At 36.7% G+C, this 15,711-nt stretch overlaps 1 protein-coding gene across 1 annotated transcript in view; it reads left to right on the plus strand.

The window, feature by feature from the left end:
• Positions 1 to 15,711, plus strand: part of HCN1 (hyperpolarization activated cyclic nucleotide gated potassium channel 1) — a 192,558-nt gene that overhangs the window by 157,410 nt on the left and 19,437 nt on the right. Inside the window, exon 6 of the mRNA XM_014884290.2 lies at positions 14,021 to 14,261. Coding sequence (XP_014739776.2) covers positions 14,021 to 14,261 — 241 coding nt within the window. The remainder of the gene's footprint in view (positions 1 to 14,020; positions 14,262 to 15,711) is intronic.

Consider the following 15,711-nt stretch of genomic DNA (forward strand, 5'->3'; position numbering starts at 1 on the left):
TGGACAGTGCCCAGGCAGAAAGGGACCCGGGGGTACTGGCTGACAGCCAATTGAACATGAGCCAGCAGTGTGCCCTGGTGGCCAAGAAGGCCAATGACTCCTAGCCTGTATCAGGAATAGTGTGGCCAGCAGGAGCAGGGAGGTCATCCTTCCCCTGTACGTGGCTCTGGTGAGGCCACACCTTGAGTTCTGTGTCCAGTTCTGTCCCCTCAGTTTGGGAAGGACATTGAGATGTTTGAGCACGTCCAGAGGAGGAGTTCAGGGGTTTGGAATACAAACCCTGTGGGGAACAGCTGAGGGAACTGGGGTTGTTTAGCCTGGAGAAAAGGAGACTCAGGGGTGACCTTATCACTCTCTACAACTCCCTGAAAGGTGGCTGCAGTCAGGTGGGGTTGGTCTCTTTCTCCAGGCAGCACTGACAGAATGAGAGGACACAGTCTCAAGCTGTGCCAAGGGAAATTCAGGTAAGAAAAAGTTTTTTACGGAAAGAATAATAAAGTAGTGGAATGGTCTGCCCAGAGAGGTGGTGGAGTCACCATCCCTGGATGTGTTTAAAAAAAGACTGGATGTGGCACTTTGTGCCATGGTTTAGTTGAGGTGTTGCAGCATGGGTTGGACTTGATGATCCTGAAGGTCTCTTCCAACCAAGTGATTCTGTGATTTTGTAAATCCAGTCTGTGCCTGCTCCGGTTGGAAGTGCTTTTCAGGCTTCTGAAGAGCAGAGTCAGAAAGGTTTTTGTGGGCACTAGGTCCAGTACAATGAGAGAATAGCACCTGTCCTGCAGAGACGAAATTCACCCATTGCCTTATTCTGCCCAAGATCACATTTCCAAGTGTCTGCCATGTCTCAGTTTTTAACAGACCAAAGAATTGCTCAGCTGCTTGATGCCAGGGTGGTGCTTGGGGTAGTGAATGGAAAGAGTTAAGCACTTTTTTAAAATCTCCATGTGGTTTCTGGTGAAAGCCAAAAGAGGTTGCAGTAAACTGATGCCTGCCACAACACGTTCATCTCTATCAGATCTGAATATGCTATTGCAATTAGAGATAGCATTGCTGATTTTTAGGAGGTTCAAAATAGTAATAGTAACATACTTCAAATGACTCCTGAGATAGTTCTTCTTACGTAAACACATTCTTTTAATACCATGCTTGTTTGACTTGACAGGTATCCTTTTTGGTAGGATGTGGAAAATTTTTATTTTGATAAAACCTAGTGATCTTTGGCCCTAATCCTTGAATTGTGGCTATGAATCCATTACAATAAAACAGCGGAATTTGAAATATGTTCCTCTGAACTCTTTAGAAAATAACTGAAGATAAATTAAAAATAAGTAAATTAAAATTCTTGATGCAGAGCTGGAAATTACATTGTCTCTCTTAAATCAAGATTAGGAGATGCAGTATCTGGTACCCTGGTACCTACCAGGGTTCTCCATTTCTTCTTCGTTGACTTCTGCAATAAAAAGTCTCATTAATGAACATAATAAATTAATTATATCATTGATAAAAAATCTCATTAATGGAGGTGGATGAGAATGAACATCTTTTCCTTGAGTTTTCACTGTGGAATTTAAATTCAGAAAGCAGGCTAAAGGCTTTTGAAGCACATTGGTCTGGAACAGGTAAAAATGCTATGGGGGGCAAGTAAACAAGAAGTTCTGTGTTGAAGGGGGTACCCTTTAAATGTGCCACTGTCCATGAAAGTCAGCACAAATAAAGATCAGAGTTGTGACTCACCTCCAGCAAGAGGAGATAAATATGCCATGAACTGTTTGATGCAGAAGCAAATGCAAGTGCCTATTTTTATGCACTCAGTTGCACATTATGGTAGTAACAGCATACAGAAGGGCACACAGCACTTCCCATGCATAAATCTGTAGCTGCCTTTTAAAAGCATGTGATCTCAAAGACAAAGACGAGGAGCAAAAAAAAAAAAAACAGAGCACAAGATCTGTTCTGAATGCACTTTTATGAACTTAATTTCTCATTGATACACCAACGATTTGGGAAGGTTAACCTAGTTAAAGCTGTGGGACATAATCCAAGTTAAATTTTGCATCTCAAGGTAATGCTAAATCATTGTTTTACTTTCATCCTAGTGCTTCTTGAGCAAAAAAAAGTTGTACATTACTTTGAAACCTGCAGGAAACTCTGCCTAATCTGTACTTTTGTATTGTTACTGTTACCTAGAAGATGCAGGAACCAAATAGTTAATATCTTTTCTCCAGAAATTTTATTGCTGGTAAGTCAAATTTTAAATACTGATGGGGGTTTTTTTGGTACCTGAAAAATCTGGAGTTTCCTCTACAGCTCCAAAATAGTATTTTGAAAATCTAATCTCTTTTGATTAATAATTTTAATGTAAGGGATTAAATGAAAATGGAAATTGAATTAAAAATACTGAAATTATTATAAATGGACAGATAATTAAATATAGCATAGATATGGATGCACAAGGTGTTGAATTACACTTGTTTCATTTAAAGATAAGTGTCTAACACTGAAAGAACTTAATATGTGATACTTCTAGTGATTAATGAGAGTCTCAGAGATGAGTGAAATTAAAAGCTGGAGCAAAATGTGGAGTCTGACACTGTGAGTACAGGTACAGAATTCCTGGTAGATCCTGGCCTGAGTTCAAGGCAATATTTTTATCTGTCCCCACCACCATTTTCACAATACCTTTGCACAGTCCTGGCTCAGTAGTAGCACTGGATCCTAAGCCAGCCTTGGCAGTAGTTGGCAAGGAGTTCCCTGAAAAGGATTTTAATCTCCTAGTTTGGGAGTCTATGTTAATTTTCTTCTCAATAAATCCATTTTTCTTTTCCCTCACTTGTGAAAAGAAAAAAAACTCTATGACTGGTTGAAAGGATATAAATGAGGTGCCCTAAAGCATGAACAGTTGCAAATTTATGAACTGATCATTGCATGTTTGTGCACTCACTGAAGCACTGAATGATGCCTTGCTAGACCACTAAAATATTTTGTGGATAAAATAAATACCTGGGGTAAATATATCAATTTAAAGAAAAGCCACATTCTTTGTAATTAGTAGTTTTGACATGAGCCTGTATGGATATCATTAAATCACTGTGCAACTGAAAACCTTTATTTTTGTGATCTCATGAATATCTCTTACATGTATTAAAAAATTAAGTTTACTTCATAGTGAGGATTTTTTCTTTTACTAAATTGAAAATCAGGAAGCAACAATGTATCTGCGTTCTATTTTTTAAAAGTAAGTAAAGAACAGAATTATTGAGAAACATTTGAAAAAATTGCATTACGTTATGGGAGTTGTAACAGATAATTTGGGAAATGCAGCTAATACAGATATCCACTGTCCCCAAAACAAAGATTGAGCAACTTCATGTACGAATCATTGCCACACATTGAATAAACACTTGTTTATTCATTTATGAAAATACGAGTTTTCACAATCATCCGTATTTCACCAAGAGTAGAAAGTTTCCCACCCTGCATGGCTGGAAATGAAATGGTTCATGCTTTTTAACACCTGTCAGAAAACAGATTCACTACTCAAAGGAGGAGAAATGCTGTCAGTATTGTTATGGACAGCTTAATTTATATAACAGACCTTGAAGGAAATTAAGAGGCAAAGACATCTGTGGAGAAGCAGAACTGGAGTGTATGTAGCTTGCTTTGTCATTCTCTAACACCAGATATGTTCTTCATAATATTGATACTTACAGCAATGGGACAAACTTAGAATGTGAGAAAGAGGTTAATACCCTTCCTGAGCCATTATTTAAAGTTCATGGCTGGCCTATTTTTAGGCCACCATGTGAGAAGATGTTCGCTGAAAATAGATACAGATCATGTGTCCTTGCAGAATATAGAACATCAGGACATTTCATTTCCAAAGAACATAATTGGGACTTGGAGCAGAATCTTCTTTCCTCTCACCTCTTTGTTTTAGATTATAACTTGGGTTATACAAGCCCAAACTCATACATGAGTTGTATCAACCTCTAAATAAGATAACTAAATCTAATTTGAAATATTGTTCTAATGGGACACATAAATTAATTCCACTTTGATTTTTTTTTTCATTTTATGTACAAATATGTACATCTGTAGACATGCAGGTATGTCCATGCACACATATAAATACATGTGTGGGAGAGCATATATATGCATATGTTTATATATTATATACATGTATATATGTGTGTGTGTGTGTATATATATATATATATACACATATATTCTGACTCAGACATGCAAACACATGTCCAGGATGTTTGTGTGAGAAAAATGCTCTGTAAAATTCTGTTGATACATTTGCAAAGTACTAAGTGCATGTATTGCATTAGGTACTCTGATATGGTCTTTCTTTTTCTACTGTTGCCATATATCTCAGCACATATTTTCTGTAGTCACCAGGCTATATTTATAATACATTACCTCAAAATGAATTGTGGTTACAAGGGGTTTAGGGGGCTTCCTTTGATATAAAATCAATATAGATACATTTATTCATAAAGGTAGAGATTAAGATATAGTCTAAAGAGAATTTGAAGAACTTTCTGAATAAATTAAAGGAATATATTTCTTATGGAAATAAACCTCAGCCTATATTTAATTCACTAAGAGAGCAATTAAATTTCATATATATATATATATAAATTTAATTAAATGCTACTAATAATTAAATAAATTTTAAACTTTGGGCAAGCAGATGAACTGAAATTGTTTTGAAAAATATTATTAAAATAACGTAAAGAAATTAATCCCATGGTTGCCTGGGTTCATGCACAGATGCTGATTGTAGTTTCTGAGTGCCCTGCTGTCATCAGGCCCCTTTGCTTTTAGTGCATGTCCAGCCCTGGAGTGGAAGCACAGGCACAAGTATCTAAGGCCTCAGTGGTGGCATTCAGAGTGCAAACAGAGCAACAGTGCTAAATGTAGACAGCAGAAGGCTGTAGGTATCTCCCCTGCTTCCTTGTTTTTTATTTATATAGCTGCTTCATCTCCCTGTTCTATAGAACAAGTTTTCAGGATGTAAAAATGCTGGGGATGTCCTGGTGCATCCTTGATCTGTCAAGCCTTGACCGTGATTTGGCTCCCAGTTGCCAAGTGACTGTTACTGTGATGCCATGGCATTAGTTAGTGTGTCTGCCGACTGGATGTTTAAAGTCCGATGCATTACTTTTACTCCAGTGGTTATTACTAATACACATTGACTAGTCTACTCCTGCCTTCTCTTTGCTCCACATGATCTGCTATTGAGGCTGTTTTTGCTGTCACCATTTGCCCTCCTCAAAATTTTTTCCACTCTTTACAACTCCCTTGCCATTTATTCATCTCTTTTCCCCGCAGCTACCAATATTAGCCAAAGTGATATTCACAAGAAAATTTTGTTTTGAGGGCTGTCTGGCTGACACTCTACTAAATTATTCCCAGAAACTTCATTTTTATGACCTGCTGTTAACTTCTCTGGAGCCAGGTCTCCATGTCTCACCCTTAAAACTGAGCGCCATCCTCATGTTTCACTGTAAACCAGGGCTCTAAAAATCAGCACTTTCAGTATTTTTCTACTTCTGCATGCCTAGGCTCTGGTGCAGTGGCCCGAATGTGGGTCATGGACTTCTTACACCTGTATTGCAAGTTGCTACTCACATCATAAGATCACTGAGCTGTTGCACCTGATCCCACTTCAGCATCCTTGTCAGTAGTTTCCTTAGAAGGCAAATTCAAATGGTATTACAAGTATCTTGTCCCAGTTTACATTGCAAAGCAGTGATGAAGGCCAAGTTCAGAATTAGAAAGGGATTGTGCATCCTTCTTATCTTTCTTTTTATATCCTTCTGTTATATATAGATGTGTACCTCTATAGCTGGCATTGTAAATATTCCAGCACATACACATACAGGCATTCAGGGTCCTGTCACACATTTACCTAAGAAATATAAGTAAATCTCATACATTATAAAAGCTCTTTTTTACCACTTTAAAATGTGGAATATACATTGTCTAAAAATGTCTAAATTTTGTGTGTTAGATAGAGTTAAGAGTTTGATGTTTCTTGCACATAATATAGAGTAGGCCTTCATTTAATAGTTACAAATCAAATTATATGTAAACTGAAATATACTTAAAAACACTAAACATAATTTCAGTGCAGATATTTCAGCTAACTGAGATTTATCCAGTATAATCAGTAAGATTTAATTTAAGCCACTTAAATTTATAGAGAGAGTCTTTGAACCAATGGGCTTTTAATTCATTATAAGAAGAGTAAGTGTTAACCTAGCAATTAACAGGATAACAGTATTTCTCATCCAGAGCTGCTCAGGAGCTATAAAATAACTCGGTGAACAAATCACCACTGATTTTAAAATAACTGTTTTCCTGGTTGTTGTTTCTGCTGTGTCAACTAAACCATACACATAGGGTGTAGATAAAGCACATTCTCTTGAGAACTTCATTCTTGCTCAGTTTGGGCCATTTGGGTTGCAGTACATGGGGGACAGCAGAAGGGAGGAGAGAACAAAGAGAGAGAGTTGGAATGGCAAAAGGAATTCTTTGCCTGTTTCAGAGCATACAATAAACTTTCCGTGGAAGCATCCACAGCTTCAGTTTCTGACCTTGATCAAACAAGTTCAAATCAGAAATTAAACAAAAAATTTGTATCCAAACCATAGCTTTCCATTTCTTCTAAGATATGTTTCTGTTTTCCCACCACCTAGTTTTTTGCTTCAAACTTTGGTTTGGCCCCAGTCACCCCTGATAGCTTCAAACACAGATTTCTTCCTCCCTGCTTTCATCCGCAAGTTATTCTATTCATGGTCTTCCCTTTCTCAAGTGAGAGAAACTCTTTAGGTTGTCCTGCATTCTAACTGTGTGTTTTAAATAATAAAACGCTCCAATCAATATATTTTACCTAATAATTCACAGAAATGTAACTCAGACTGCCTTTGTGAAACTCCACTGTCTCTCTCTTTCTCAAGCACAATTACTATCCCTTGCTATCAGGTGAATCAAGCACTGTCCTGAGAACAGCAGCATTCTTTCCAGCACTATGCTAAAACAAAAACCTTTTTCTTGAGGTGATCAGGTGAAACCTTACTGACTTTGGTGGATATAAGAGATAGCCTTCATTGAGCAAAGCTGTATGTAGCAATTGAACTGGTTTTTTTGGAGGATATAGTATTAAAAAATAATAGCTGCCACACAGATGTCATACAAGGTCAACCACATATTGATTGGTGATGGCAACTGGAGTTTCAGTACAAATGCATAGTAGTGAAAATGGTTTCCAGAACCAGCAGATCACCAGCTGGAGGAGGTGAGTGGAGGCTCCAGAGACAGTGGAAAAGCAGTGCTGCTGCTGCAGAGACTAACCTATGAGCGAGCAGACTGGACAAAGTTTTGTGATTATTAGCAAAACTTTCTCCTCTTTCTTAATCACTGAAAGTGATGTTTAGAAAAAGTTGAAAGGTGCTCATTTGTTGTCAAGCAAACATGAAGTCTAACTAGTGCCACTTTTCCATGCACTAACACAAAATATCAAAATATGGATAATCATTTGGATACCAATAGGTTATTGATATCTGATTGGTATTGGTGCTAATTAGGATTTTTTCAACATCACATCTCTTAGGATTAATTTTCTGCTACAGTTTTAAAGTACGTGTGTTTAAATCTGTATTCTCATTGGCATAATGGGCAACTTAAATATTTAAAATGCCTGTTAAACAAAGATTTCAGCCCTAATTACCCTCCCCAAGATACTATTTTTAAAATACTGTATAGGATTAACAAATACAACACTCCAGTGTCCACACACAGAGATGAGAATGAAGATATTTAGTTACTCAGGGGCAGAAAAACCGAAACAGTGATTGTTAAATACTTTTGCAAATTGCAGTTTATTTATTCAATTAATAAGACAGAACAGTCTCTACAGCAACTGCTGTTATGGTACAGCACTAATTCTACATTACCTTCTGTAATAAACTGTAGGTGTTTTTTCCAAACAACATACATAGAGAAAATTTGTTCAGCAGAACAGTTCAAAGGGTGTAACCATCAAAAAGTAGTGGTCATATGGCCCAAACTTTAAGTACTTATCTGAATTATCAGGGTTTTGAAATTAGACTGGCTATTTCTCTTTTACAGACTGCCTTAAGACACTGGCTGTATTGCTGCTCCCATTTTAAAGCCTCATGTCCTTTTTCCCACTGGAAAACAAGCTTAAGTAGCATTTAACATTTCAGAACATTGAAGAAGATGAAAGCTAAATTCCTTTTTCAAATATTTAGAAAATGGATAAGCAGTTGGATGAATGAAAGAGTGGACAGATAGTGTATTTTTTCTTTCTTTTTCTCTTTTTTTATCTACTACATGTAATGGACAATCCAGAGGAACCTGAGATGCGCAGAACTGCTTTCTCTTAAGCCCCATTAAATCAATTAACAAGCTGGGAAAAAGAGGGATATCTTTCATCAGAATGCCTTTATTGGAGGTTTGGTTGAACCATATTGCCTCAAAAGGATTATTATGCCTGCATTTGAATTTAATGCAATAATAATACTGAAGCATAAAAAATGCATATAAGGAGTTGAATAGAAAATTCTAATCAAGAAGGGAATGACAGAAAAGTGTGCACAAGGCCAATATTTCATCAGCTATGCCAAGAAAATATAATTGGTCAAATCTTCATCACTCCTGATTGCATACACATGAAAAAATTGCTTTCTCTTAGAAGACAGCAATACCAGCTAACATATGCTCTGTTTAGGGTTGAGTTGTCTTAATCTGAGTTGAACAGAGCTAGACAGAAAAAAAATCCCTTCTTTAACTCAGTCCTGTCAGTCTTGGTGAAATTGGAATTTCATTCATTGTTTTGCTGCAAAGCCTATCTATTACTTCTTTCATTTTGCCTAAGTTTATCTCACAGCTGGATGGCAAATTTTCTGCATGTGGATACCCTTTATCCAGGTATGCTGGAGGTCTTGGGAACTGGAGGGCTTTGAAAATGTAAATAGACAGGCTGGTCACTGGTTTTCAAGGCAATTGAGATTCCATGGACTCTCTTTGCCTTAGAGATCAGAGATTTTATTCAGGTTTTGATTTGTCTGTAGGTCAGATATGTTGGTTACCAGAGATCGGAGCATTCTTGGGCTTTAAAATATACAACCAAAGGAGAGCTTTTCTGAAACAGACACAAGGATTGTCCAGTTACATTGACAAAATGACAAAATACCAGTCCTAAAGGAAAAAGAATAGTGTGTCTTGACACATTTCTAGACGTACTCTGGAAGAGTTCCCATGTTCTAAGTAAAATTTAAGCAGTCTCTATGTTGAAACTGATCATTGTAATTGAAAAAATGGAAAATTGTGGCAATCCCATTCAATGTGATAAAATGTACATAGTCGTTACTTACATGAAAGGCCTCTAAGCAAAATTTATTTTTAAGTCATACACTCTGTAGAGATGATTAAACAGAATGTGTCAAAGCAATTTGAACAATTTCAGGTGCACCAGAAATGAAGAATATTGCATCTATTGCCACATGTAGATTTCCTGGCATTTAACAAGTTGTTAGATAATGATGTAGTCATTCCCTCAGTGGGATACTAATCCTAGTCCTCCTGACTGCCCGCTGTCATAAAACCTGTGAGAACTTAGTATCAGTGAGATGCCTCTTTTCTGCCAAACTTGACTATAATTGACCAATGGGTTAAAAAATTACAGGAAATCATGAACATACAGAATATAGCTTCTTAAAACTGGTTTTAAATATATCTATCCTGCTCAAACAACCCCAAATTCCTAAATATAATCCCTTTTCCTATAGTTCTCTCTTAATGATGGGTCAGTAAGTTTTCATTTGCAAGTTATTTCTAAGAGAAAAAATAGTTCTCTCAGGAAAGTGATTTCTTCCTTTTGACGTTCAAGAAATGAAGACAAATTTAGTTTTGCATCCTTTGAAAGCAAAATGTAAAGGAACACTGAAAAAAAAGTGCATTATTACAGTTATACACTAGATTTTTGCAATAGTATGTAGAAGTCTAAAAAAGCTAAGATAGTTTTAAATGGCCTACACATAAGAACATAGTTTGTAGATGGAAGTAGTACCTTTTACTAGCTCAACTGGAAAAAGTAAAGAACTTTTCACACAAACAGATCATTCAACAACTTTTCCTTTTTTGTGGCAACAGGATTTTCCAGTCAGTCTAACTAAAAGCACTGCAATCCATCTAAAAATCTTCTGGAAATGAGATCCTAAAAACTTTCAGAGATGCCATCAGAGAACTCCAGTCACAGCTGGGACACGCTTGTGACTGCTTCTGTAACATCTTGAGAAGCCATCAAGAAATACTGAACCCACACAAAATGATAATATCTGATGCTTTGACATCAATTTGAAAAAAATCCGGGAAGTTCAAGATGAGTAATATATCCGATATACTACAAAGGAGCAGAAGCCAGTGTAATTACCTAACCAATCTCTTATATAAAGCAGACCATTGCATCTCTGATTTAATTCTTGTGTAAGAGACCAGCAATTAGAATATATCAACATTTGCACCATCTAGGTCTGATTCATTCTTGCTCTTTAACCATTTCAGCTATATAATGCACTACTAATCCCTTCTTCAAGCTTCATTTGGTATTTTCTTCCCTGATCCTTTCCTCAGGCTTCATTTGGTACTTTCTTCAAGTAGAGGTGAGACAAAATCTCATTTAATGAAGATATCATATTAGGCAGCATAGTCTGTTTCCAGTCTAGCTCCCAAAGAATTAAAAGCGAAATATGAGTGAAAGATTTTTCTCTGTACAAAATGTCAACTCTTAATTTCTCAGTTTGTTCTTTTGTTACCTCTCTTTTAAAACACAGAACTTTTTCTCCTAGTACTTTCTGAGTTATATAAAACACTTTCATAATCTTTACTGTTTCTTTCTCCCCAGGATGATATTTAAAGTAATACACAAGAACCTGAAATTGCAGAACTGCCTGTGATTAAGACTCAGGGAAATGTATTTTACTTGCTCTGAATGATCTCATATTTAAATAAAAGAACACTTTAAAGAAAAACAAAGCACTTAAAAATGACACATTTCTTTCTCCCTCGGTAATTTTCCACCTTCTAACATCTTAAATAAGGCAAGTTTGTACTTCAGCACAAACTTTCACAGAAAACTAATCAACAAAATGAATGCATTACTAGGAATAACAGCTGAAATTACCTCAGCAGGGTGGTTTTGTAGCTATGTTGGTACCTTCATTAGGCAGCTCAGGCTGAGCAGGATAATGTGTGTGTATACATGGGTATATCCAGATACAGATTACATAATGTGAGAGAAAAGTGGGCAGAAGATTGAGCCATAGGAGGACACGAGATTCCAAGGGTGAAAATCCTCTTTCAAGGGTATGTTTTGTTGGGATTCTCAATATGAGATTAATTTCTTTCTGGGGTGGTAGGACTGGGTCTGCACAAAGGAGTCACACAGGTCTCAAGTCTCCCTTCTCTATATATCATAATCTTTACTATCATTCTGTTAAAGATGTGTTACAGATAACTTCTGGATTTTTTTCCAGTTTCTCTTTTGTTTACTTCAAATGCCCTACTTCTCAGCTTTCACTCCAGATACCTATTCTCCAGGTTTTGTGTTCCTGCGTTCTCACTTCTCAGCGATTTCCATTTCTCAACCTGTTTTTAAAGTCAAGCTTCCTGGGTTGTTTTTTTTCTGTTTATTTTTTTCTAGGTCTTTGTGTTCCTTCTTTTTGTTTTCCTCCCATTCTCTCTTTCGTAGTACTACTCCTCCTAAGTCTATTTTACTCTTTCTTCCTAATCTTGAGTGGAGCTGAATTTTCTTACTCTCCCAGCCTTTTCTGTGCTTTCCCACCAGCTTCTATATAATTTCCAGTCAATTTTTGCTTTCTTTAGTAATTTCCTTTCTCTGCCTCCTGGGCATGCGAGACAAGCTATTCACTTTCAGAAGCAGAAAACAAGCAGCTAGCCTAGTGAAAAGTCCCTGAGCAAGACAAGACAAGTAATAGCTGTTGCCAGCATCAGTGGAGACAGCAGCCAGGCAGTCTCACAGGGAGCAGAGGATGTAGTCTGGGCTCCTCATGGGATGCCACCATACTGCTAGCTGTGGGGGAAGCAAATAATTTTCCTTTGGGAGGGAGGTAATGGCTGGAGCTTTACTAAGAAATGTAGAGTTTAAACAAGAAGGAAAACAAGCTTCTCTTCATGCTTTAGAAAGACAGACAGTTGGAATCTCATTATGATACTTACTGCCTCATAAAAATATACTTAGAGGATAGCTTGGCATTTCCCCTCTACTGACTCAGCAGTATTCATAGATTTGAATGTCACCTATCTGGTGGTTCGCATACTTGAGATAATTTTTGGATTCAGGCGAACACAAGATATCTTGCATCAAATTTACCATGTTTTTTTACATGGGAGACTAGTTTATAGGGTGCCTGGTGAGACATTTTGTTCCAATTTACTTTTCTAAGTCCCACCAGATTTATTTGGAAAGGTTGTGATTGCTCAGGGAAAGGTGGTTGTTTCTTCACTCTCCTCACTCTTAATGCACTTGCCTGTTAGTTGCTTCAGTAGCAAATGTCTTCCCTTCAGAGGGGGATTCCCACATCTTTCCCAGATGCAAGGGAACTGATTTGAAGAACCCACTGTGGTTTTGTTGCTTTTGGTGTGAAATTACCTGAACTTCCCCCGCATGTCTGCAAGCAGGATATTACATTGTGGGACTGGGAGAGGAAAATAATTTGTCTGAGCAGTGGATAATCTGAGCTTCTGGATATCTGAGCTTCATGCTCAGAGTTGTCTGCACGGCATATATGAGATATATGAGACAGCAGGAAATAGGAAATTGAAAGAGCCACTTCCAGAAGGGCTACAGTCATGGGAAGGAGAGCACTGGTAGGTGGAATGTCGTCTTTACATCAATCTTGAAGCCTTTGATTAATGTAAGAAATGCTAGGGGTACTCCACTGACAATAAAGGCATACTTAGTTCTGCAAAGCAGTTGACTGCTGGGTGGTTTGTTTGTTTTTTTTAATTTGCTCTGATTGCATTTATATACAGATGATTATATTTGCTCTTTCTGTCATATTGGGTTTGCTACTTCAGTAGATGTTGCCTGCCTGAGCCCCTCTCCATGTGTAATACTGGTTAGTCTCAGTTTTTCCATACAATGTTAAATCTGTAATGGCAACTGACCATGTTAATTTCCCAAGACAATGTAAGGTCTGCAAAAATGAGCTTGAAAATATTTTATAAATTGTTCATGGGGTTTTGTTTTGTTTTTTATTTATTTAAAACAAGTAGGACATTTACAGATTTTTTTGGTACTAATCTTTTCATGTAGATGTGCTCATAGTGTGCTCTGTAAATATGAATGCAGTTTCTCCTTGGTAGGAGAAGTCCTTAAGACCCTAGGAAAATAGCACTGCTTTCTGCATATAGGGGTCTATGTTATATACATCTCTTTAAAGGGCAGTAATGTGTGTTAATAAAATTAATTAGAAACTGTGCAGGGAATTTTCCTGTTGATTTCAACTATCTAACTGTAATATATATTACCACTGGTTATGTTCAACACAGAAAGATATTTGGGGTGTAATATTTGGAAACACAGGACTTGCATAATTTCACCACTTAATGTAGTTATTGCAACAGCCAATCTGGTTGTCAAGCAGTGTAATTCCTATTTATTTTTTACCTTTCTGTCATATTGTCCCCTTAAACTCGAATGGGAATAATAAATAATATATGAAAAGTCATCAGAAGAAAACCTTTAACCTTAGAAATACAAGTTAGACTGCACTTTTGTTTCAATCACTTCACTAAAAGCAGATGAAAATATGTTAAAAAGCAAGCACATAGACACAGAAAGTCCAGTACGAGAATAAATAAATTCTTTGTTAAGAAAGCAGAATATCTTTTTTTCAATGCCCATCATATTGAACATATTTATTGATCATTATTATCATGATGTTTCCTTCCCATTTAGGAGATTGTCAACTTCAACTGTCGGAAGCTGGTGGCTACAATGCCTCTTTTTGCTAATGCAGACCCAAATTTTGTGACTGCCATGCTAAGCAAACTGAGATTTGAGGTGTTCCAACCTGGAGATTATATTATCCGAGAAGGGGCTGTGGGTAAGAAGATGTATTTCATTCAACATGGTGTTGCTGGTGTTATCACCAAGTCCAACAAGGAGCTGAAGCTGACAGATGGCTCTTACTTTGGAGGTGAGTAGGAAAAAATGAATAACACTGGAGTGAATGCAATAGAGCAAAACACGTACAGATGACAGACGAAAAGAGAGTTCTAAATAAGTTAGCTAAGAGTCACTTGCCTAGACAATTCAAACGCAATGAAGAGTTCACAAAATATTTCTGAAAAAAAAAAATAAATTCAGAGTCTGCTTACTGTTGTGAGGACAGCTATTACAAATGCAGATGACCTTCCAGAATTTTGAAGTTATTTTTCATTAAGATTGCTGTTATTTAACAGAAAACATTTAAATAAAAATATAATAATTTGCATATAATTTTATAGATTTTTAAAGGTAAAATTAAGCTTTAAAAATAATACAATTTTTTTGAGTCAAAAATCTAAAGGTAAAAATCACAGTAAGAATTGCAAAACTAGCTATGAATAGAAAAGCATTATTTATGTGAGATATTTTGTAATTCCTGAATATTTTGGGGTGTTATTAGTGCTTTTCCACTTAATTTTAGCACACATCAATGTTTATCCTTCCAGTATATACTATGAGAAATAGGACTTCCTAGGTAGCTCTCTAACAGATGTATATTAATAAAAGTCACATATTAATTTTAATCTTAATTAAATTAATCTGGTAATCCTAATGAAAAATAGTTATTTGCTTAGATGAAAGCATGTGAATATGTATATTTTGATGAAAGCAATTGTTTTTCTTTCAATAATAATAATTGATGATATAGAATAGTTGTTCTCTCTGACTGTAAATTATCTCTATGCAAGAGAATAGGTGTCTGCTTCCACAAGCAGCAGAAAGGCTGGATTTTGGAAGTTGCTTGAATATTCGTGTGTGTACCACTGCTACCCACAAGAACAGACTGGTTAGCTGGACATTGTATTAATTTGCTGTTGAATTCCATGAATGATCCCATAACGGACCTGAGCAGCTTTCAGAAAATGCTCAATTGAAAGCCTAATCAGTGCCATTTAGCTGGTCTGCAGAAGGGGGAAGCTAAGAAAAGTGAATTGGGCTCAGCGTTTCAATTGGGCTGTAGAGTTACTTAACTAATCCCATTTTAGAATAATACGCTAAAGCAACTCCTACTGATCTGGCCAGAAGACCTTGTCACTCTGAAGTAGCCTCTGCAAGGTGATTTGTATCACCAGTATTTGTAGAAGCACTTTGGTAAAGAGGTCTTGTGCTTATCCCACAGGATTAAGCTGTAGATGCTGAAGACAGGAGATTAAGCAGAAAGAAAAGGTAAATGCTGAGGATGAAAAAACAGAGCAACCTTGGTCTTGGTCTCCTCTATGCTTAGCAGTGCCCTAGTTTATGAAAATGAGTTTGCAAGAGACTGCGTGCTGAATCTGGCCATAATACTCCTCTGAACCAGCAGAGGATCAGAGGAGATTGCACATGAAAGTATTTTACATAACTGTCAGCCTGTTGTTGCAGTGCAAACAACTATTTAG

Source organism: Sturnus vulgaris, chromosome Z (assembly GCF_052056855.1).
Source record: "Sturnus vulgaris isolate bStuVul1 chromosome Z, bStuVul1.hap1, whole genome shotgun sequence".
Classification (NCBI taxonomy): Eukaryota; Metazoa; Chordata; class Aves; order Passeriformes; family Sturnidae; genus Sturnus; species Sturnus vulgaris.